Source organism: Eschrichtius robustus, chromosome 18, assembly GCF_028021215.1.
Source record: "Eschrichtius robustus isolate mEscRob2 chromosome 18, mEscRob2.pri, whole genome shotgun sequence".
In the NCBI taxonomy this organism is placed as follows: Eukaryota; Metazoa; Chordata; class Mammalia; order Artiodactyla; family Eschrichtiidae; genus Eschrichtius; species Eschrichtius robustus.
In genome coordinates this window covers 13,195,072-13,220,439 of record NC_090841.1, presented here as the reverse complement: position 1 = coordinate 13,220,439, position 25,368 = coordinate 13,195,072, and the positions used below count along the sequence as shown (strand labels likewise).

At 39.6% G+C, this 25,368-nt stretch overlaps 1 protein-coding gene across 1 annotated transcript; it reads right to left on the bottom strand.

Moving 5' to 3' along the window:
• Positions 1–205: 205 nt before the first annotated feature.
• Positions 206–24,388, bottom strand: RFXAP (regulatory factor X associated protein). Its single transcript, XM_068526508.1, has 6 exons — positions 24,336–24,388; positions 20,429–20,560; positions 8,076–8,209; positions 7,208–7,881; positions 3,620–3,727; positions 206–1,663 (listed from the first exon to the last, which is right to left on the bottom strand). Exons 1-6 carry the CDS (start codon positions 24,386–24,388, stop codon positions 1,553–1,555), a joined length of 1,212 nt encoding a protein of 403 aa, XP_068382609.1. The 3' UTR covers positions 206–1,552.
• Positions 24,389–25,368: the final 980 nt, after the last annotated feature.

Below are 25,368 nucleotides of genomic sequence, written 5' to 3'. Positions count from 1 at the left end.
TTCCATTTGAAGAAGGATAAGCTGGGTTTTTTTGTTTTCTTTTTACTACAAAAGTTAACTTATACTCTAGGGATTCAATAAAGCTCCCAAAACCATAAGTAAGAAAAGAAGCTAACAGTTAATAACAAATGGAAATGAATTCCTCTGTATCCGGTGCGGAGCAACTAAAGAATAGAATAAGTGACTCGGACAACTCAAAGGTCAGTAACTGGACTTTAATGAATAATTCTGGTAAAAGCATTTTTGCACAGATATGCAGGTATAAAACACATATAAAAATGAACATAAAGATTCCTTCTGTCCTTAAGTACATCTTAGAACAGCCATGACTAAGTTTAACTTGATATATATTTCAGAGCTTAAAACCCAAGAAACTAACAAATTTTTGCACAGTTTAACTTGAGGCACATGCATTTATTGTCCTAACACTGGAAATACTTTCTTGACATTTGACTTGATACTCTTATTGGTAAGCTTTGCCTTTTAAAAGTTTTCCTAGGAGAAAATACAAGAAAAAAGTATCTATCCAGATTACCCATCACTCTTTGAACATTACTTAGGAATAACACAATCTTAAAAGAGCTCAATTTTGAAAAACACTGACAAAATGCTGGAGTGTTATTCTTATATTCAGGATCTCTTTTTTTTAAAAAAAATGAGTATAAAAAAGTAATTTTGTCCTGACATTGGTGGGATGAGATACATTTGTACTGTTCACAAATTCAACACACAAGAGTGTCTGTTTTAAATGAGATCAATACTAATAGGTAACAAGAAATAGAGAAGCCAACTTTAGGAGATGCACTCATTCCAGGGTACTTGGTTAATCTCTCTCGGGTTTTACCAGCACATCTCTGAAAGGAGATGCACATCCTAATCTCACAGCTATTTAACAATGATCACTTTCCTTATACACAGAAAATATGCTTACCTCTTTGACAGCTCCAGTCTTAACTGCAAAGAAAAGGTTATTACGAGAACCCAGTTCTAGGTGCCCCAACTACATTTTATCATCACAAGTAGCTCTCAGTGTTTCTTAACGGGGATTATTGGCATTGCGTGTAACATAATTCTTAGTTGTGGAGGACCATTCCAGACACCTAGCATTCCTGTCCCATTCACTAAAACCCAGCAGTTTTCAAGGTCGCCGTGACAAGCAAAAACATACCCATATGTTCCAACTGCCCCTTGATGAGAATCACTGAGTTAGATGATTCAAGATTAATATCTATTAACTTCGTGACTTCCACAGAAAGCAACTGCTTCATTACCTTCAGTAACAATGACTGAAGAGAAACATTTTGTTTAAAAAAACATTGTAATTAAATATTACTTTGGAAACATAAGCTGATTTCTTCAAATCCACAGTGATCTGAAAGGATTAGATGCACAACGTGCAATACTTATTTGTCCCCAAATGCACACATACATTCACAGGAAAATGACTGTTTACCTTCTACTGGCAAATCTTACCCCATTTATCTTTAGTATAAAAATATGTCCATCCACTACAATAAGATAAAAAACGTGTAGGACTTCTTGATAAATTCGCTCACACTGATGTTCCTGGAAACTGCTGTTGTCTTTGCTCCAAAACTTGCTGATTTAATAGCTGTTGCTGTTTCTGTAAAAACTGCACCACTTCTGGACTTCTTAGTAATGACTTAAAAAGGAAAAATAAAAAATATATTTATTAATAGCATTATTTTTATGGGATTAGATCATATTCATGCTATAAAATTACTCTGCTATATCCTTACACAAGATACAATATGCTTACAAAACGAAACATGCCTAAATTGAATTCACTTCTGCATCTGATGTACTGCAATGAAACTGCAAACTAATAATAGTAAAATTTGATGTCATACATCAAATACTAAAACCTAAAACTCATGGGTGAAGCCTGATCTTATTGGTGATTTTGCACACAAAGGAAATGCTTTTATGATATGCCAGCATGTATACCCTTTACGAAACATAAGAGCCAAGAACAGCACTGCATTACAGCAAGAAAAAAAAGGAAACGAAAAGGCACACCACGTGAACATGGTTAAATGCCAGTTTAGAAACACATACATGTATGACTAGTACTGGAACTCAAGTTCCTCCCACTAGCTTACTAAGTCTTTCTGAGAAGTTAAAAATGGTATGTGTCTGTGTGTATAGGTATGTGTGTGTATATATAGGTATACATGTATAATAAAAGTAATATTAGCACATTACCAAAATTTCAGAAAAGAAATACAACTGCTCTGAAACAACCAACACAGTTTTATACACTCACCATTTTTAAATATAGTTATATGACAAATATAATAGACTATGGCTAATATGTTTTTATTAAAATAAAATACTTATATAAATTGATGAAGGTAAAAAAACCTTGAACCTAATAAAGTGAACAAGATAAACCAAATAAGGTGGAAACATTATCATTAAATACTGATTTTTAAAATTTAATATTACAGCATAGTATATTTCCTATTTATTACTTTTCTTTAAAATTTATTTGTAAAGACTGCCCAACCTTTATTAAGTAAATGTACTAAAGTCTACTTAGCTGATATGAGACAGTTGGACATTGAGGTTGTTTAAACTACCATTTTACTGTTTGTGATAAAAACATTTCTGGCAAATATCCTTATGCTTAATTTATCCATATTTAGGATTTGTTTCCTGAGAATGTCTTCCCAGTAAGTATGATTTCTGAGTGAAGGGATGACCATTTTAAGGACTCCTGATACAGACCGCCCAGTGCTTTCTAAACTGCTGTCCTAATACAAGATGCCATCAGCAGAATGAGTCCCTTTCATGTAACCCTCAACATCACTGAGTGTTACCATTTAAATAGTTTTCACTTATTGTACTGTTTATTGTGTGATTTTTACTGATATGAAATATCTTTCCATATCATATAAGGGAAGCATTCTGCTTTTTTCTGTTTATATTTTTTTGCAATGTATTGAGGCCAAAATTTTTTCCTCACCTGTGTGATAAAAATGTCAACCATACCAACCACAGTCTTTTACATATTTGTTGCAAATGTTTTTCCTATATGTTATTTTCAAGTTTGCATTTTTATTTTTACCACCATTTTTAACTACAATATTCATTTTTATGTAGTGAAATTATATTTTTTTTGTAATTTTGTCTTTATGAGATTCCAACGTGTACTGGCAGAGGCACAATTCTATTCTTTTTTTTTTTTTTTTAAATTTATTTATTTATTTATTTTTGGCTGTGTTGGGTCTTCGTTTCTGTGCGAGGGCTTTCTCTAGTTGTGGCAAGCGGGGGCCACTCTTCATCGTGGTGTGCGGGCCTCTCACTATCGCGGCCTCTCTTGTTGCGGAGCACAGGCTCCAGACGCGCAGGCTCAGTAATTGTGGCTCACGGGCCCAGCCGCTCCGCGGCATGTGGGATCTTCCCAGACCAGGGCTCGAACCCGTGTCCCCTGCATTGGCAGGCGGATTCTCAACCACTGCGCCACCAGGGAAGCCCCCACAATTCTATTCTGATGACCAGTTTAACAAATTTTAAGATCTCAGAAGCTAAATAGTTCCATTTATAACAAACAACTTCTGTTAGATTTGTAACTACTTTACAAACAGATATTTACCAGTCTTTTCTGATTTAACACTTGTTCTAAAAGAGTAGGTCTTGCAGGTCGATCCCCAAAAGATCCTGTTCTCTGTTTAACAATGGAGAGTATATTATCTGCACTTTCCTGGGATAAAAGATAAAAATGCAAATAGGATTAAATGTTGATATAATAATCCATGATTAGAGGCATTTCGATGATGTAATGAACAGGTCTTTGCTTCTCTTCCTTCTTGCCCAGTTCCTGGGAGCCTTTGAGAAAGTCCCTCTTTAAGTCATTAGGCAAAGTGTTGGCAGTTAACTTTATATAACATGCCTCACTCCCTCTCCCTCCAGGACTTCCAACCTGGGCTCTTCAGTCTCCAGAAGGTCTCAAAAATCAATAGTAGGGTAGGGTAGGGGAAGGGGACCTATTTTAACATTTGTGAGCGATTTTCAATATTACAAAAAAGTGCCAAGTGGAAACTGAACATTCTCTTCAGATAAAGCTATCCAGGTCAAACCAAAGCTGGCCTGCCTTTGGATGGAATATATGAACTCAAAGGCCATTTATGTAGTGCTAATGCAACACTCTTGATAGTTTTTTGCCCAACAAAACAACAACAAACAAATTAACAACAGCAAAAGGGGAGGGGGAGTAAAATATTACTCAAAGAAGCAATTGATACACAAAGATTTCAAAATTTGGAAGTCACCAGGAGAAAAATGACAAACTGGCTTTGAAAAGACTGGAAAGCACTGGTATTAGTAATCTCCTGCCACTGGTGTAGACAAAACAGGCAAGTCCTAAAATGACACCATACTCTTTGAGACATCCTTCCTCAAACAAAATCAGCAGCGCTTACTACCAACTATGTATCCCCACTGACCTGATAAAATCTTAAATACAATTTTCCTGGCTAACAAAATGTTAGTTCACTGAAACATTCTGACTCTTATAAAACCATGATACAATACTGACCACATCCAAAACTTCTGACTAAATATAAAGTCACATAAGCCATGGCACGTATGAATTCACTCTTATTCTGCTCTTCATTTTGGTTATTATTGAAGCTGTTTTTTTCTCTTGACCTTCTTTCTAATGTCCTCTGAGTTGTCTATTAGAATACTCCCTTTCTTTATCTCTTTCACTATGAGAAGTTTATCAATCTGATGTTAAAAAAAATGTTCAATCCCTTAACATTTTAAGCCTCACAATATAAAAAAGTGTAAAAAGAGGAATCTAATACCCAGAGAAAACAAAAATAATTTTTTCCTTCCTCTCTCCCCATAGGATTAACTACTTATGGGACTATGCTTCATTTTTATTACACAAGAAATGGGATGCCAAAATTGATGGTGGAGTAGCCTACATTCTCACAACCTCACACACAGCACTGTGTACATTCTGAATGTTAATAACACAAAATCACAGAAGCTTGTAGTGAAAATAAACTTGAGTCATCTAGTTCAAACTTCTACAAGTGTTGGAATTCCCTTTTCAAAAATTTTCAACACTTTTTGTCCTAAGGAGTTACCAACTTTTGAAGCATCCTATTTGGTTTTGAATATCTAACATGTAGGGAGCGTTTACTTAGGTTGAGCTGAAACACATAACCCCTCTGATTTTCACCTAAGAGTCCTGGTTACTCCAGAACTATGCAAAATAAGTCTACTGCTTCTTCCAAATGATAGCCTTTTAGATATCTAATGATAATGATCAATCCCACAGGTCAGTTCTTTCATCTCTGGTTCCTTTATGTGTCTCTCACACAGCATAATTTTTAGATACATCGACTAAATATTATATACATTTGTTTCTCATTTAACCTTGATTTGTGTAAGAAATACTGATTTTTAAATACCTTAATTTCCAATCTTGCTGCTCACACTGTGGCAGAAGACCCCATCACCACCTACCAGTCCTACTATAATCATCTCCTAAAACATCTCTAAATCTATAGGCTCTTGACTTTAATCCACCCCATCAGAGTAGGAGCCCCTGTTACTTCCTAACTAGGAACTTTCTTTTGAAGACTCCGAATTCAAAATCCATTGCCTGGCATTCAACATCATACAAAAATTGGCTTCAAACTCTTAAATTTATCTTTTGTGAATTTTCCACATAAATATTCTGCTTTAGCTAGAATGGTCCCCTTGCTGCCTTCCCAAAAGTGACTTCTGTATTCCCACTTCCCTTCCTTTATTAAAATGTATTCTCTTTCTTTTCATCACCAAAATTCTAGGGACGCAGTATAGTGTGGGGATAAGAGTGAAGGCTCTAGAACCAGATTGCTTGGGTTTGAGTACTTGCTGGCTGCATGACCTAGGCCAAGTCACTTAACCTCTCTGTGCCTCGGTTCCACGTATGTAAAATATAGTACTTATCTCATTGCTGAAGGGTGTGAGGCTCCATTTACAGTTTAGCACAGTGCCTGGCACATTAAGAAACTTAGCTGATTAAGCACATACTATTAGCCGTCCTTTCTGGCTTATACTGAGTTGTATTTTCTTTGCAAAGCCTTTCTAGAATATCTTAGCCTACAACGATCTGTCCTCTCCACTACTAAAGCACCACTGTACACAGTTGGCCCTTAATGTATCCTGCCTGTCCCTGTTAGTTATTTTCTTTACACTCAGTTCAACAAAGACTTACAGCTCTTGATTCCTCAGAACTGGTAAAGTGTCCCATACTGTAAGATAAATGGCTATTATTTGTTGCTTATAGCAATTAATTCTCTTCCCTAAAAAAATCATGCAAATTATTTTAGAATAGGAAAATTATTAAGGTTCTTTTTGTGGGTGGGTGGAGGGAGAGATTCGAATTCAGTATCTATTTGCCTTTTGTACATTTTCCTCAAACTGTAGATGTAAATGCTGGGCAATTAAAAAAAAAAAGTTGCTACAGGTAAAATACTTCCTTCTTGAAAAGAAGTATATTATCTCCTCTCTCTGTAAAGAATTCTGAAGTGAATGGGTACGTTTGGGACAAACAGAGGGACAAATGACTATTTTATTCTGTAATAAGTGGCTTATTTACTGAGAATTGGGATACTAAGACTATATCAACTGAGAACAGGACACTGAGAACACAGTAGTACTAAGCACAGAGTACTAAAAACAGAGAACTGAGAATAGGTTTAACTGAGAAAATAACACTAAGAACACTAAAAGAGTACTCTAAATAGGGGTACTGAGAACAGGGTACTAAAAATAGGTATACTAAGAAAAGGATACCGAGAATACAGTAGTGAAAACAGGAAGAGATTATCTTCTCCAAAGTACCAATTTCACGCAGGTTCCTAAGTCTCTTTGCCTGCTCCTCTAGTGATGAATCAGGTCAATCATTTACTATCTGCCCTTCCAGCCCATATCCCAGATATTTGAAACGACAGCTTTGCTGACATGTCACATCATTTTCATTGAGATTTATTCATCTCTCACAAAGATGCACCAGAACCGTTCAGGCTTTGCATATGTTTGTATAAACTGTACTTGAGGGCAAGTACTCATTAACTCTCAGCCACAAGTCCAGCCACAGCAACCTGGCGCATCTGGGAGGCGGTAGGCGGCCAGAGTGGGGTTTCTTTTTCCACCTCCCACTCCCCCAGACCCCAGCTGATACCTCAAGTTTGACGTTTCCTGCGCTGCCAGCCTGGGCGGCCCCACCGCAGTTCAGGGCCTGGTCGCTTTTCTTCTTCTTGTACTTATCCTTGTACATCTTGTTGCGGTGTTTCTTGCACATCCACGGCTTGCGCTGCTTGGCGACCTGGCTCGTGGTCTCGCTGCAGCCCTCGTAGGTGCAGGTCTTGCTCATGCTGCCCCCGCCGCTGCCCCGTCTCCGGGCTCCACCGCTGCCGCCCTCTCCCCCAGAGTGGGTCTCCTCGTCCTCCAGATCCTCCAAACTAGCCGTGCTCTCGCCTCCCCCCGGGGGGTCCGAAGTGTCCAGCAGGTCTGTCTCGTCTTCCCCCACCTCCTCCTCGCCATCCCCAGCCACTTCGCACAGGTACCGAACGGGCTTGCCCGCCCCGGCGCTGCCCCCCAGGTCCGGAGCCTGCCGCAGGACGCCCTCGGCCACAGCCTCGTCCGGCCCTCCACAGGGGCGCATCACCAGCAGGGTGAACTGCGAGGCCGCGGCTGGGACGGGGGCTGGAGCCCGGGCCTGGCCGGGGGCAGGGGCGGGGGCCCCGGAGCGGAGCGCGCCGCTAGCGGCGCCCGGCCCCGCGCCCTCGGCGACAGCCTGCACCTCCGTGCTGCTGAGACCTGGCGGGGGGTCCACGACCCCCAACCCTTCAGCACCTGCCGGGCCCAACTGCACTTAGCAAACCAACGACCCAGTACCCGCGAGAGGAAAACTGGTTGGCTCCGCGATGGCGCCCCGACTGCGCCTGCGCGGCTGCAGCCCGCGCTTGAGCGTCTCCACGCTCTGTGCCTTTCAGGGAACCCGGCGTCTCCGAGGGGCGGAGCTGAGCGGCCGCAGGGGGGGGTCTGACTGCGCATGTGCTGTGGGCTCTGGCGGGAGAAGCTGCGCCGCGCGGGCACCGCCGGCGTCCGCCGGTTTGGTGAGCGCACTTGAGGTCTTGAGGTGCTGGGCGGGACAGCGCTTTTTGCCTGGAACCTACTCTGCCTAAAACGTTTCAAAGCACTTTGTAGTGGAACTCCACAATGTAAATTCAGATTGTTCCTGAGCAATCTTATGTGGCGTCAGGACGCTCATTAAAATATTTCTGACTGAAAAGCTGACTGAAAAGGGAGATGTGATGCTGGGATGTGGCAGTGTCACAACCGGGCCCCAGTAATTAGCAGTCAAGGAAGGCAGAGGCGGCCGATTTGAAAATGGTACCGTGGAGAAGGAGTGGACCAGACCGGGGGCCAAGGAGTATTTGTGTGGAGAACTAAATGATTTACTCCTGAAACCTTTTTCTCTCTTGGAAACTTATTTGATTTTTAATACTTGGCCTTTGCTGTGACCTCTAAGGTAAGTCTTAAATAACGTTTTCAGTAACTATAGTGAAAATGTGTGAAAAGGAATACTGAATGACAAATGTTAAAAAAAAAAAAACCACGCAATGATCTATCATTTCTACCAGTTGTCACACGATTGCTGGTTGCTGAATCTTGACCCAGCCAAGTCTCGGGAAGGGTCGGATCCTGCCATGTCCTGAGCAGAACTGTCGGGTAGATGTGCTCTTTCCTTTTATTTCTTCCTCCTGCCCTGGACAGAGTTCCCATTCCACCTATTGGAAAGGAAAGCAATGGTTATCCAACAAATGACCAATCCATTGACGTTAGTGTTTGGGTGTTGATGTGTGGGTCGGTCACCAGCTACATTTGAAGGAGAGGCAAGGTGGAAGGGAGAAGGTTTGCAATTAGACCGACCTGGGTGGCACTGTGCTGTGTGACCAGGGCTAGTTAGTGACTGCCTCTCTGAGCTTCAGTTTTCTCACTGGTAAAACGGGCAGTCGGTTGGTTGTGTGCTAGAGCCAGTTGATGAGTGCCCACTGTTAAAATTTCACGAATTCATTTAAAAATTAAATTCCATAAATTTACAGTTAAATTATGTTAGAAACAAAGGCTAAAAAACTTGAAACTCATCTCTTTCTAATTGTTTTACTCTTAGCTCTGCTGGTAAGATTATTTATGTCTATTGTATGTGTATGTGGAAATACTGGTTAGTGGTATGATACTGCATATTTCTTCCCAACTCTGCATTCAGTGGTATGTTGGTAACTTGAAACCAGCCATGGTGGGAATATTTACACCATGGAAATTGTCAAATGCTACAAAGCAGGGCTTGAATTATTGTTGGTTGTCTCCAGACTTAAGAAAGTAATAGTAAAAATGTTAATGAAGATTAAACTTAAAATGTTTCATGTCTGGGGCTGTCACATTGTCAATACCCCCTCCCCCCAACTGAGGAAATATTCTTTCATTTTTTGACAACTCTCATTATTTCAGCAAAAAAGTCGCTTACATCATTGAAAAACAAGTGAAGTTTTGGCATACATCTTCATTGTTTCACTTTTGTCCTTAATGTAAACAAAATCTCCGCCAACATTCATGTCAGAACTACACTCTTGGTCAATAACGTGAGCAACTTCCTTGCTGTATTAGAGAGAAATCAAGCATTTATTTATTGTTTGAATTTGTGACACTATTGTTGGTGAAATAATTATAAAAACTGAGTGGATTTTGCAAAAAATGGCAAGTCATACTGAAGTATAATAAATAGTCTTATGTATTGTATCATTAATTGTAAATTGTGTGCTAAACAGTCTTTGTATTAGTTAACTTGTTTTAAAAAAGTTTATGAGCATATCACTGAGGGTAGTACTGTTTAAATCCTAGTACAAATTTCTGTTATATAGTATTTAATAAATGACAGCAGGTTGTTTTTTTTTTTTTTTTTTTTTGGTTGTGTTGGGTCTTCGTTTCTGTGCGAGGACTTTCTCTAGTTGCGGCAAGCGGGGGGGCCACTGGTCATCGCGGTGCGCGGGCCTCTCACTATCGCGGCCTCTCTTGTTGCGGAGCACAGGCTCCAGACGCGCAGGCTCAGTAGTTGTGGCTCACGGGCTTAGTTGCTCCGCGGCATGTGGGATCCTCCCAGACCAGGGCTCGAACCCGTGTCCCCTGCATTGGCAGGCAGATTCTCAACCACTGCGCCACCAGGGAAGCCCCAGGTTTTTGTGGGTTTTTTTTTAAGTTTTATTGAGATAATTTACAGGCCATAAAACTACCCATTGTAAGTGAACAACTTAATGATTTTTAGTGAATTTTTTGAGTTGTGCAACCATCACCACACTCCAGTTTTAGAACATTTTCATCACCCTGTATAAGATCCTTCCTGTCCATTCTCAGCCAACCCCTGCTCCTATTCCAAGCCCCAGGAAACCACTAATCTACTTTCTGTCACTGCAGATTTGCCTTTTGTGGGCATTTTATATAAATGTAATCATATAAACATGGTCTTTTGCACCTGGCTTCTTTCACGTAGCAGAGTGTTTTTAAGATTCGTCTACTTTGTCGATTGTATCAGTAGTTTATTTCTTTTTATTGTAGAATATTATTTCATTGTATTGTTTATCTGCTCACCAGTTGGTGGACATTTGGATTCTTTCCAGCAATGTTCCATAATGGCAACAGGTGTTATTATCTAGGGCTTAACACATAATGGGCTCTCAAAATATTTCCTGAATGAATATATTAACAAACGAATGAGTCAGGGTGAAGGAAGGAGCGTGGATGGACACAGACTTTTAGGTTCTAGGCCTGGCTCAGTCCCTAAGTGTCAGTGCAACTGACCAGGTGGGGACCAGGAGTCTCTGGGCTTTAGTTTCTCTGTTATAAAATGATAGAGTTGGTCTAAATGATCTGTAAGCTCTTTCCTAAGTTTAGAATATAATATACTGTAATGATCTTTTACTGTGCTTAGGCCCTACTCCTTGGGATTCTGATTCCATTGGTCTGGCGTGGGCCTGGGCATGCATATTTTTAGAAAGCTCTCTAGGTAATTCTAATATGTAATCAGGGTTGAGAACCATTGATTTATCTGTTATAGCTAAAATGTAATCTAGTAGACTTATATATACAAACAGATAACCTAGCTTTGGGATTCATTAATATAGTGTATTTGTCACCAACCAATAAGATTTTGCATATATAGTATTTTTTAAATGGTAGAAACTCAGATTGTAGTCAAAGCAAAATTTTAACTTGATTTCTATGGTCAGTATTTCATGTATATTCTATTTAAATCTTCTTTGAAGACTTACTACTAAAGACAAGGCATTGTGTAAATTCTGGGTGGGCTTTTTCATTTCCTCTATTTATCTCTTTACTGTTTCTCCGTAACCATGCACATTCTTTCTTCTGTGTTTTTGAAAACAATGCTTATCTGTTATCAAAAGAGTCCCTTTAAATGGGAAACAGTGAGATGAAGAAGGGCATGTCTTCTTCCGTGGTGTTTGGTTTATATGGGCTTTTTGGTTGTCTGTTAAAGGGGACTCATGCTCTGGGGGGAAGACACAGCCTTTTAGGAAGCTCTGCTATGACATGTAAGCAGAGGGTAGTGAATACGAGGATTCCAAGAGGAGAGCTGAGCATATGAAGTTGGACTGGAGACACAGCTAGAACAAATTAAACTGGGAACAGGGACCTTCTGCCTAAAAATAATGGACTCCATATGGAGGCAGACATGACCAAAGGGAAGTTTGAAGTGTAATATTCAGAAGGCTCCCAGGAGATCTGAGCATGAGAGGATGATACTGTATAGACTAAAGTGATTGAAGAACAACTACAGAAATGTGTCAGGGAGCTGGGAACAAACAAGTGATGATTGGAGAGAGGGCAGTATGTCATAATCATTACTCTGGAAGACAGAGCAGTGCTGAATCAAGTCATTGAGAGAAATGCCTTTGTGGAGAGTGAGCTTAAAGAGGAGAATCTCCTGGAATCCATCCAGCACCTAAAAGGAATTGGTCCTGCAACACCCCAGCCAAAAGGATGGACACTGAGCATGCCATCCATGGACCTGGTTTCAGTCTAAATACAGCCCGCACAGTGAGGTATGGGAAACCCCTTTATCCTGTGGACCAAAGAGCCTGCCTTCAAAATTATAGCCTGTGAAAAGTAGGGTTCTGGAAACCAAACTTGTGTTCTTTTGAAAATTTGTGTAGGGTCAGCCTTCAAGCTAAACAAGTGTCACAGCCTCCTAGTGGGGGAGCAAGGCAGAGATGACAGAGACAGACAGTCAACAGCATGTTTTGGGGTGATGAATTTGGGAAACTCCATTTAAATATTTGCTAACAATTGCTGATGATCCTGGTCATCTGAGAGTAGTCAAGATGTTGCTTGTTTGCATCATTCTCCCTTTCCTCTTTTTATACTAGTCTTTTAAAATTGCTTTGTGGGAAGCAGCCACATAGCACAGGGAGATCAGCTCGGTGGTTTGTGACCACCTAGAGGGGTGGGAGGGAGGGAGATGCAAGAGGGAAGAGATATGGGGATATATGTATATGTATAACTGATTCACTTTGTTGTAAAGCAGAAACTAACACACCATTGTAAAGCACTTATACTCCAATAAAGATGTTAAAAAAAAAAAACACCCAAAAAGCTGTTTACACCTAGAACATAAAAAAAAAAAAAAAAAAAAATTGCTTTGAGCAAAACAGCAGTCACCCTCATTAGTTGTGTGATTTGAGGACCAAGGCAATGACTGGTGGGCATCCCCAGCAGTCTTTGGTGTTTGTCCTCTCAAAGCATATTTTAGCACCCCTAAATCTCACTGCTGTGATGGGTGAGCCCATGAGCCACCTATTTAGCGTTGGAATGGCTCAATCATGTGGCCAGAATCTGGATCATCCCGGGAGCCTTGACAGACTCTGAGAGGCTCTTTGATGTCCAGCGTCTCCTTACCTGTGCCCTCAGCCCATCTTACTGGCTGACTTTGTTCTTTAAAGTGCTCAGAATGCAGTAAACAGGAAACAGTAGTTCATTTCTTCTAGAACAGAATCTCCAGTGCTTTATGGACACTTTACAGATCGGTATGCTTAATTCATTTCTAAAACTTTAGTGTACAACTTCTGAATAAACTTTTTCTTAAATCATGGAATAGCACCTCTATTCCTAGCCAAAAAAGGTTTGACCTGCTTCTCCACATGAGGTTATTTTAGATTTGCAAGTCTGAGCCTGGTTGACATTTAGGGAGGATTTCATGTCGACCAGGGTCAGTGAAAGTCTGCTTATTCTATATGTCTGTTTACTCCCCTCCTGTGTGGTTTACTTCAGCTTCTGTCTCAGGAGGACCATCTAGCCCCGTTGTAATGCAGCCCCAGGGAACAGGACTTTCTTAAAAACATGTTGAATCAATCAAGGAGTCATGCAAATAAAGTTAAAAAAACAAGGAGAATTGTTGTTAGAAGTGCTTTTTCAAATTAGGTAAACAAAAAAGAAAAAAAGAACCTAGGTTTCACACCATCTGTATTATGTATACTCACCACTGCTTTTTATGAACTGTTGTCTCACATTGTCAGACAAGGAGATAAAGAATATACTAACTTCAAGGCTCTGGAAGAGCAAGAAAAATACTTTTGAGTTGAGAATATACTTTAAGTGCTACTCAAATTCAGCAGAAGAATTAAGTCAAAGTGCCAGGTTTATTAACCAATTATTAATAACAGAAGTACTTAATTTTTCCAAAAGGAAAAAAAAGGGGGGAAAGTAATTGTCAAGTAACTTCTAGCTTGACAGTAACTCTAAGGTGATGTTTAATGTTCAACACTATACATTCGTACATCTGTATTTTCTCAATATGATAAAAAGCTATCTTGGACTTTTCTTTTCTTTAACAAAGTAAATAAATATAAAAATTTGACTCTACAAACTAGTATACATAAAATAGATAAGCAACTAGAATTTACTGTATAGCACAGGGAACTGTATTCAATATCTTGTAATAACCTATGAGGGAAAAAAATCTGAAAAAAAAAAATATAACTAGATCACTTTGCTGTATACCTGAAACTAACACAATACTGTGCTTCAATTTAAAAAACTGAACAATGTTTAAAATCTTTATCCTTTCCAGTAGTCTTTCTAGAAATATATTTAGGATGGATAAGGGTATACTAATGGTATGTCAAAATGGCAAAGGACCAAGCTGGAAAGGCACCAATCCTTCTGGAACAATGTCAAGCTGGGCTTGGGATGCAATAGTATTTGTGTCAAACCACTGTTGCCCATTGCCTTCTAAGGGCCAGATGTTAGACTCTGGGAGAGGAATCCAACTGAGACCCTTAGGCTATGGAGCTTTAAACTGCAAGCATAGGATAGCATCAGCCCCTCCCCTGGCATAGTGAGGAATTAAGATCCAAGGTAGTGTGACTCTGCAGAACCTTGGCTCCAGCCCTAATCTGCCAGCTCAGCTAGGGAAGCACCAACTCCTTCCCAGGTGAGATCAGGTGCCAGGATCCAATCCTTGAGACTGACCAGGGTTTATTTCTTATGTAGTTGGCTGAAACAGGTTTCTATGAAGCTCTGCCTGCAAGGGATCCACCCTGGACAAGTTATCCCTTACCTCTTAGGTATCATTTGTTGTTTAATTGAGCTTAATGTAAGTTACCAATATAGGAAAAAACAAGTCAATATTTCCCTTCTCTTGAATTTACACTATGCTGCTGAGTTGGTGTATTGAATAAAGTTTGTTCTGATGGTTAAAATAAAATAGTAATTTATATTTTGCTTTGGATATAAAATGTATTTGTATGTCTGATATTCTGAGAATACCTAGAATTTCAAATGAAAGTGTAAAATCATAATTGGCTGAACATTTGATAAAGTCCTATGATTTGTCAAGGATGGGGACTATGAGTTTAAGATTTATTCAATCAATCAGTCATTCTTTTTTAAAAAACCTTATTGGGATATTTCTATATCATAAAGTTCACCCACTTAAAGGATACAATTCTGTGTTTTTAAATATATTTATGGAGTTGTGCAACCATCACCATTATCTAATTTTAGAGCATATTCATACAAAAGGCTATGGAGAGATTGTGCTAGGCCTCTGGGGACTCTGAGTATCAGAATTAAACAGGAAAAAAAAAAAGTAACCAAAAAATAAATACATAGTTTCAAATGTAAATTTCATAACATAGTATCTTATCATACTACTTAGAAATTTTTAGATTATATAAAAATACGAAATATTTGAAAACAGTACCTTTCTTTAAGATTCAAGGACATGTCTGTGTTTCCGATGTCTGTTTTAATATTTTGTACTGTCTATTAACGTTCGTTTAAAATGTCCTGTAGACTTTTATCGTAAGTGCACGGACTGAAACCATTCTCAACTATATAGGTAGTAGAAAATGCTGCCATAACTTAGCTTCTTTTTAGACAAGTGGGTGTGAAAGTCTTAGCTGGATCCCAGACCTTTTAAATTAGACTGATTAAATCATGCTTTGTCCTCAAAGTCTTGAAGCTCAATTAATTTTTCTTGAAAATTCTGGCTAACATGTTCCACATCTGCTTAAAACCACCCCATCTGGTGTTATAAAATGTTAACTGATCTTTAAATCTAATCATCATAGCATCCACATGAGAGCAATCTGTTTCTGAGTCAGTATCCTTTCATCTATCCTCATGTTAGATAGATTATGCTACAAAGCTGGAAAGTATAAAAATCATCAGTGAACAAGGTTATATTAAAATATTCGATTTGTCGAAAAAGCCAAGATAATTCCCTGCACTGTAATGAGATTGATCCCCTTTCCTTTAAGTTTAAGAGGGACCTCATTTACACTGTAAATGTGCATTTACATTGGAGAGATCTGACTGCCCCTTCTAACCCAGGTAATTGCATTAGTAATAGGGATAGAGTCGACCTCTCCGATCTCCTATGTGAGCAAATAGGAAGTATCAGCATCACATAGGATGTATTCTGGCCAAAAATGTTTAACATGAATTGAATGAAACCTACAATTTCCTGTTTATAGAGGAGGGAGGGAGGAATAAGTTAAACCACACAATGAGGAGACAATCAGAAACATCTACAATGTGGAAATTCTAAAAGATGACTGGTCTGGTGGAAAGAAGTCAATGTAAAAAAAAATTTTTTCTAAAGATAGGGTCGACAAATGTTTTGGATTAAAAGAGACTGAATACAACAAACAAATGCAATATGTGAAACTTGATTAGAGTCCCCCTTAAAAACAATAACAAAAAACAATAATAAAAGGTATCTAGGGGACAATTGGAGGCATTTGAAAATGGACTGAGTATTAGGTTACATTAGATAATTATTCCAAAATTTTTTTGATGTGGTAATGACATAGTGGTTATGTAAGAGAATACCCTTATGTTTAGGAGATTTATGCTTGAGAATACAGGGATGAAGTGGCATGATATGTATATTTTATTTTGAAATGTTTTAGCTAAAATATACGTATAGGAAGCAATTATGGCAAAATAAATTTTTGAATCTAGGTAGTGAGGATAAGTATGTTTATTGTCCTAGTCTTTCAATTTTTCTGTATATTAAAAAATATGCATATTATATACAAATATAAATTTAAATATTTATAAATTGAATAAAGACCTTTGCAAATATAGCTTAAAAGATATACCTCATTGTTTTGCAGTATTTCAAATTTGATATTTATTTTTTTCATTGATTACATCAAAAATTCCACATAAGTCCATAATGTGAGCCAAATCTTTAAAAAAAAAAATTTCTTGGAGAGCCATCTTATTTGGACAAGACATTCAAACTCTTCATTGACATTTGATAAATTATGGGTAATCTGTCATTGAAGGGATTACTTTTAAACATTCATTGATCTGTGGCCTCTTTCTCTAAGATTCTTGGTAATTAAGTATTGCTAATGAATAATGAAATGACTTTGTAAAAACATTTGGTGGTTCTTTTTTAAATTGGCTCTGAACTAACATTACAGACTCTCCATCTGTTAAATAAGTAATGATGTTGGAAAAGTTTTTTTTTCTTTTAAGTAATTTTGAGGGTTTCAAATATTGACAATTCTTTTGTATTCATTGTCAGTCATTTTGAAAATGACATCTTTGCTACAATTTTTTCAGGCCTTGGAAACTTTACATATGCAAATGGTAAAGCTTGTTTATCATAAAGGATGCTTTCATCTACTCGTTTACATCATGCAGCTGATTTCAGTGTCTTTTGTAACCCTCTTAAAGCAGCATTGCAGTGGAATAGAGGAAATGATTTAATATGATCTTTTCTTCCTCTTTGTAGTTATCTTTTATACAGCTAAGATTAATTTTTCTTGAATATTGTGTGGCATGCCATATTTTGTGATCATTTACGTTGTTCTGTAGAAAACAATGAGACCTGTCTCCTTCTGCATAGAACATTGTCAAACGTTCCAGGGACAGTATTGCAGTTTTTAGTATTCTTTAAATATAGAAATATATATCTCTTCCAATTTAATCAACATGTTGCTTTGTAAAATGCTCGCTTAATCTTGATGTGTTTGTCGGCTTAATGAGAAAAAGCACGCTGGCAGAGTAGGCACGTTGGTGACTGTTCATTTGTACAAAAAACTGTAAAACCCAGCTTCTAATATTTAACTGAATACTTGTCCATATTTAAAATCTATATTTGACATTTTGAAAGAAGAGCTAAATGAGGAAATTTGTACATTTGCTTTGAATCACCATGATTCTATAGCTACAAACGCAGACCAATGCAGTTGTGTTGTTTTGGTGACTCAAATATCACCCACGCTGCTACTCTTGGTGACCTGGCTTTCTGTAATGGGAACAACTCTTGGTAAAGTTCTGAACAAAAACCAAATGCATTCTTTCCTCAGTTTATGTGGTAGTTACATTCCTGTGAGTTCAATATACATTAATACCATGAACTCATACTTTTGGTTATATATAAACCAGAATTTGAATCTCAACTCAGACAATTATTAATAAGTTTTTCACCTACATGGAAGCCCAGAAGAGCATTCAGAAGTTGGACATGATGCCTACAGTTCCTTTTTGGTACCGGCCTGTCTGCATATTGCAGGCATCTCGCATCCCTGGCCCTACACACTGAACATTTGTAGAGTTCCCCAAAGCTCCAATCTTATGACAACCAAAAATGCTCCTTGCATTTGCAAAATGCCTTCTAGGGGCCTACATCACATCGTTTGAGAACCACTCACTTAGAATTTAATAAGCACTGACAAAATATTAAGAAAAATAAAATGTTATAGGTGCTATGAATGCATGGGTAATTCTACCTGGAAGACTTAAGAGCTTCAGAGAAGAAGTGATAAGATACCTTAAGTTGAGCCATGCAAGATCTACATGGACTAAGATAAAAGGGCATGACAGACAGAAGAAACATATGATAAAGTTTATAAAGCTCAGAGGCCTACAACTGGAAGGTACAACTGGCACCCAGGATGCAGAGGTACCTGCATGGTATCAAGAAACCATTCAGGGAAGTACATAGAAACCAGGTTTTGGAAAGGCTTGCCTTCCATGCTAAGGAGTTTGCATGCTGGGAAGTCCAAGATCAAGGTGCCAATAAGATAGATTTTCTTCTGAGGCCTTTTCTCTTGGCTTATAGGTGGCTGCCATCTCACTGTGTGCTCATATGGCCTCCTCTTTGTGCTAGTGGAGAGAGAGAGAGAGATAGAGCACGCAAGAGCACAAGGCTTTTCCTGTCTCTTCGTATAAGGGTACTAATTCGTATTGGATCAAGTCCCCACCCACCCTTATGACCTCATTTAACCTTAATTACTTCCTTAGAGGCCCCATCTCTGAATATAGCCACACTGGAGGTTAAGGCTTCAACCTTTATATATAAATTTTGGAGGGACACAAATATTCAGCCTATAACAGGCTGCCATGACAAAATACCATGGACTGGGTAGCTTAAACAATAGGCATTTATTTTCTCATCATTCTGGAGGCTGACAAGTCCAAGATCAAGGTATTGGCAGATTTGGTTTTTCCTGAGGCCTCTCTCCTTGCTTGCAAATGTCTGTCTTCTTGCTGTGTCCTCACATGGGCTTTTCTCTGTGCACGTGGAGCTAGAAGGATCCCTGGTGTCTTTTCATCTTCTTATATGGACACCAGGACTATTGGATTAGGGCCTCACCCTTAGGACCTCATTTAGCCTTAATTACCTCTTTAAAGACCTCTCTAAATACAGTCACATTGGAGGTTAGGTCTTCAACATGTAAATTGTAGGGGGACACAATTCAGTACATAACAGATTTTGGCAGGATAATTTTGAAACTTTTTGATTTACTGTTTCTAATCTAGTAACAAGCAAATATATTCCCTCTATCTAAAACCTTCTTTAATACCAGTTAGAACCTTAATGTGTTTTTCTTTTCCTTTTATATCTAAAGGTCTTTGAGGTCTCATTTTAGTTTAATTTCTGTTTAATATATCTTCTAAGATTTTAACCTTACTCCTAAGAAATATTCTTCCAGCTTAATCTGTCTCTTCCTTTCTTTTATTTTAGTTTTCCCTATGCTTATGTTCTGATATGAAGACTGACATATTTTTCACTCCAGTTTTTCTGTGAGATTTTGAGCAATCATGTCCCCCTAGAGACAGTATTTTAAAATGGTCAGCATTTTTATTTGTCTTTGGGTCAGCAATAATTTATTTCAGTTATTTCTCTAGTATAATCTAAGAAGATGGCTTTTTTTTTTTCAATACAGATGCCCATTTGTTGTTATTGTAAATATACCATCCTTTTATGGTTGAGCCTATGATTTCAGTCTGAAATCTAAAGCCTTGGCTTGAACTCATGAAATTAACAAATTTGGGCCATCTTGAGTTTGCATAGTTGGGGGTGACTCAAGACTGTTGACAAGTCACATAAATTTAAGACTAATTCCTCTGGCTCTGAGTGTAGAATAGAACTTGGGCAGTAAGGTCTGGTACTACCTATCTGAGCTTTATGTTAACAATTTAAAGCTAGAATCTCATATGCTATTGCTCAGTGACCCATGTGGAACTTAACTATCTTTACCGACCTGGCTGAAAACCACAGGTAGACACAACATTGTAAATCAACTATACTTCAGTTAAAAAAAACAATTAAAATTAAAATTAAAAAACCACAGCAGAAGCAGGAAAATATGCTGCTGAAACTCTGCCTCTTTCAAGGCAAGACTTCACTGGGACTCAAAGGCTCTCTCCTGATGGTTAAATCCCTATATCAGCCCTATCTTCAGACATAGACCTACCTGGGCATGTATTGTTCAAGGTCATCTGCAGCTACCCACAGAGTAAATTCTACCTCAACCCAGGTTTGCTTGCTAAGGCCTGTGTGGCTAATGTTCTAGATCACCTGAAGTGGTCAGTGCCTGCAGCCCAGGCAATATAGAGAGAGCCCTTGCCTGTATACAAAGCCAGCAGATCAAAATCTTTAGGCAGCCGAGGCTTAAACTCATTCACACTGGCTGAAGCAGCTAAGAGCCAACTTCATGGAAAATCAAGCACAAAGTATTAGCTGTGAAAAACTGTGAAAAGATTAAAAATCCCTGCATGGCCTGAGCTTGGTATAGTCCTCACAAAACTGAAATTATACCAATGAATTCCTCCAGCCTCCAGAAGCCTCAATTTTCATGTTTTAGTCTTGATCTTCAAATTCATTCAGGTGTGTGGCAACAATGGAATTCCTGATGCCAAACCTCAGAAATGGATTGGGGCTTGTCCACCCTGAATAATCCCAGCACTCCCCTCGTCCCTTCCCCTCCCAGGGGCAAGGCCTCTCTCTACAGCAAGCTTATGTCAAGTCTAAGAGAGGCCCAGAGTGCACGTTCTCAGCAGGCAGGCACACCCAGGAGAGGGAGGAGGGAGGAACCATTGAGCTACAGCTCCCACATCTGCCACTAGCATTATTCACTCTTCCTCCCCCTCCATGAGTGAGAGGCCAGGGGTATCTGGGACCTGGAAAGAAACATGAAGCAAAGAAAAGTAGACATCCCCCCCACCTCACCCACATGTGCACTCAGTTTAGGAGATTCTAAAAGTGTTTGTAGCTTTTTTTATAGTATAATATACTAAGAGGAAATCTTTAAAGCCAGAATGAAGGGTTTGAACTTAATTTATTAGCTCTGGTGCATCATCAGAGTTTTAAAACAGAAAAGTAAAAATAATCAGAATTTAATATGGGAATGGTGCATAGTCAGAAGGTGTGAAGAAACTGGCTAGGAGGCTAATGGAATTTTTAAGCAAGAAGAAAATATTACTCATAGCAAGTAGGAATGAAAAGGAGGGGACTGATTTAAAAATTTCTTCACATGCAGACAATCTGATTGTGAGCAACAAAGGAAAGGCAGGGGGAAGAGTCACTGCTAGTTGATGAGGTCTGAAAGAGCTAGTTATGGGAGAATGGATGGCACCATTAGTAAGTGAGGAAGACAGGAAAGTGTTTTTTTCTTTTTTTTCCCACATCTTTATTGGAGTATAATTGCTTCACAATGCTGTGTCAGTTTCTGCTGTACAACAAAGTGAATCAGCTATATGTATACACATAGCCCCATATCTCCTCCCTCTTGAGCCTCCCTCCCACCCTCCCTATCCCATCCCTCTAGGTCATCACAAAGCATCGAGTTGATCTCCCTGTGCTATGCAGCTGCTTCCCACTAGCCATCCACTTTATGTTTGGTAGTGTACATATGTCAGTGCTACTCTCTTACTTCATCCCAGCTTCCCCTTCCACCACCTGTGTCCTCAAGTCCATTCTCTATGTCTGCGTCTTTATTCCTGCCCTGCCACTAGGTTCATCAGTACCGCTTTGTTAGTTTCCATATATATGCATTAGCCTACGGTATTTGTTTTTCTCTTTCTGACTGACTTCACTCTGTATGACAGACTCTAGATTCATCCACCTCACTACAAATAACTCAGTTTCGTTCCTTTTTATGGCCGAGTAATATTCCACTGTATATATGTGCCACATCTTCTTTATCCGTTCATCTGTTGATGGACATTTAGGTTGCTTTCATGTCCTGGCTATTGTAAATAGTGCTGCAATGAACATTGTGGTACATGTCTCTTTTTGAATTATGGTTTTCTCAGGGTATATGCCCAGGAGTGGGATTGCTGGGTCATATGGTAGTTCTATTTTTAGTTTTTTAAGGAACCTCCATACTGTTCTCCATAGTGGCTGTATCAATGTACATTCCCACCAACAGTGCAGGAGGGTTCCCCTTTCTCCACACTCTTTCCAGCATTTATTGCTTCTAGATTTTTTGATGATGACCATTCTGACTGGTGTGAGGTGATACCTCATTGTGGTTTTGATTTGCATTGCTCTAATGATTAGTGAAGTTGAGCATCTTTTCATGTATTTGTTGGCCACCTGTATGTCTTTGGAGAAATATCTATTTAGGTCTTCCGCCCATTTTTGGATTGGGGTGTTTGTTTTTTTGATATTGAGCTGCATGAGCTGCTTGTATATTTTGGAGATTAATCCTTTGTCAGTTGCTTCGTTGGCAAATATTTTCTCCTATTCTGAGGGTTGTCTTTTCATCTTGTTTATGGTTTCCTTTGCTGTGCAAAAGCTTTTAAGTTTCATTAGGTTCCATTTGTTTATTTTTGTTTTCATTTCCATTACTCTAGGAGGTGGGTCAAAAAGGATCTTGCTGTGATTTAGGTCATAGAGTGGGGAAAATGGTTTTGACTGAGGATATGGGGCTGATGAGTTGTTTGGTTATTTTGTCGTTTTAAGGTATTTTAGACACCTTACCAAAAAAGGATGTATACAGCATAACAATAAAATAAGTATAGATGGTAAAAGTCAGGATCAAGGAAAAGAAAGCCACAGATGACAAGAGTCCATATTATTGCTATGAATGAGATTTTTTTTTTTTAGAGCCAGTCTTACTTGGCAACTAATATATTTTTTTTAATTAATTAATTTATTTTTTATTTTTGGCTGTGTTGGGTCTTCGTTTTTTTTTTGTGCGAGGGCTTTCTCTAGTTGCGGCGAGCGGGGGCCACTCTTCATCGCGGTTGCACAGGCCTCTCACCATCGCGGCCTCTCTTGTTGCGGGGCACAGGCTCCAGACGCGCAGGCTCAGTAGCCGTGGCTCACGGGCCTAGTTGCTCCGCGGCATGTGGGATCTTCCCAGACCAGGGCTCGAACCCGTGTCCCCTGCATTAGCAGGCAGACTCTCAGCCACTGCGCCACCAGGGAAGCCCCTACGAATGGGATTTAAATTTGGCTCTGAGCCAAATGACCAGTTCCCTCATTCTCATGAGTGGATAGCACAGAGCATATCAATTATTTGGAGGGGTAGGGAACACAGTTTTTCAGCGTAAAATTTTTTTTCACTATTCTGATACTTTGGCTCTCTTGGCTGGTCCCCAGAGTCAGTTACCAAAATCCACTGATCCTAAGCTGACTTCCTCTCTTGAGCCCTCATGTGCTCCTCCACCACTCAGAGCTGTTACTTTGGTTTGGGCCATTCCTGTTATACAGGGATCTCTGCAACTGTCTCCAATTAGTCTCCCTCCAATTCTGTCTCCACATTGCAGTGTCAAAGATGAACAAAACCAGACACTAGGTAAAGATGGATTTTATTGGAATAAAGGAGAGACCCCAGGGTATCCCGAGTTCAACTCTGACCTGTGCCTAGGTGACTGGGTGTTTTAAAGGGAGAGTGAGGGAGTAGGGAGAGGGAGTGAGTGGGGGCTGGAGCAGAGTCAGGGATGTGAAGAAATTACAAAAAGCAGGTAAGTGGTTCCTGTCTGGGTGATTCGGCCATCAGTGCCTGCTAACACATTTGCTGAAGTTAGTATACCCTCCCACAGAGGGTGGGAGACAGGCCCTGTCCTTAGGATTACATTTCAAAGGAACAGCTTAGAGGTCCTTAAAGATACTCTTGGGCTATGGGAGGTACAGGCAGAATTTTCTGTAGGACATAAGAAGGATTTACAATTGAAGCTTTTAAAATAAATAGTCTCAGAAAAGGGAGGTCAGGGGTCTCTCTCAGCTGTTGGCTGGAACAAAGGGTAAATTCTTTTGGTAACCTGGAGCTTTTCCAGGCAAAAACTCATCGCTGTTCCAAACATGCGACCTTAGGCTGCTGGAAGCCACACCAGTTTGGTGCACGGGTTTGCATGTTTTCAGCAGCCAGAGCCGTCTTTCTAAAATCTAAGTGGAATCTGTTACTCTCCTGCTCCAAACCTTTCATTTATTTCCCATTTTCATCTGGAAAATGGACACACTTCTCAGCATGACTTACAAGGCCCTTTGTGGTCTGGCTTCCACTCCCCTCACCAGCCCAGGTCGCGTCATCCCCGAGGGAGGGAACAGTTACTGTTTTGGAAGCGCTTACCCCCACCCTCTTCCTGTTGAGTTTTTGGTTTCCTAAACCTCTTCTGGCTGGTGCGCTGTCTCTGTGGGGCCATCACGGAAAGTCCTGTCTTCCTCCAGCCAGCAGCGGGCGGCTTCAACCAGGCTCTCTCCTTGGGGACCTCGAGTCCAGGGCAGAAGGACACAAGGGCAGACACCTGGTTAGGGCGCCTGCATCCCGGGGCAGAGCTCTGATACCAGTGCAGATGACCTTGGTGACCAGCCCCCAGCGTTGCCTGTTTCTCTTTCTGAATCTGGCACTCCTGCCCTTTCACTGCTTCTATGAAATCCTGATATCCTTCCCATAAGCTGCTGTTTACCTCAGCCAGAGTGGATGGGCTTCTGCTGTGGCCACCAGAAAACCCACCGTTCTTCTGGCCAACTCCTGCTTTTCTTTCAGGCCTTGGTGTAGATGTCGGCATTTTTTTCCTTCCTCATGCAAGAGGCAATTTCATCTGCCTTTATTTCCATCCTTTTTTTCTCCTACTTCCCGGGCTTTGTATCATTAATCAGAGGGGTGGATCCCTCTTACTTACTCATTCTCTAACCCTGTTTCCTTATTTTCAATAATTTTGTTTTTATAATGAATTTTGTGATAATATTTACAGCAGTTATTTATGCCTGAGTCCCGGTACTTCACTGATTTTGGTTTTCCTATTCTTTAGTTCTTAATTTTGAATCTCCTCAGTCAGCAGGGTATCCACAAGGTGTTTAATTTCTAGATCTTTGTCTTTGCAGAAGAACACACTTGGGCTGGGAATAGAATTCTTAATTACATTTCCTCCCTCTAAAGCTTTACAAATTTGCCATTATCTTTAGGAACTCAGTGTTGCAGGGAAGTCTGGGGAAAGCATCTTAATTCTGGTCCTTTTAAGGAAAGCTGCTTTTCCTGCTCTCTACTTGGATATTTGTAGGATTTTTAA

Bases quoted from the DNA above. Each gene is read 5' to 3' on its own strand.
- RFXAP (XM_068526508.1), bottom strand. From the start codon at position 24,388: ATGACGCGACCTGGGCTGGTGAGGGGAGTGGAAGCCAGACCACAAAGG. The intron at 20,561-24,335 runs GTAAGTCATGCT...TTTTCCATGAAG, and splicing joins GCCAGACCACAAAGGGCCTT to TTGGCTCTTAGCTGCTTCAG. The intron at 3,728-7,207 runs GTATCAGCTGGG...CTTTTATCCCAG, and splicing joins CAGGAAACGTCAAACTTGAG to GAAAGTGCAGATAATATACT.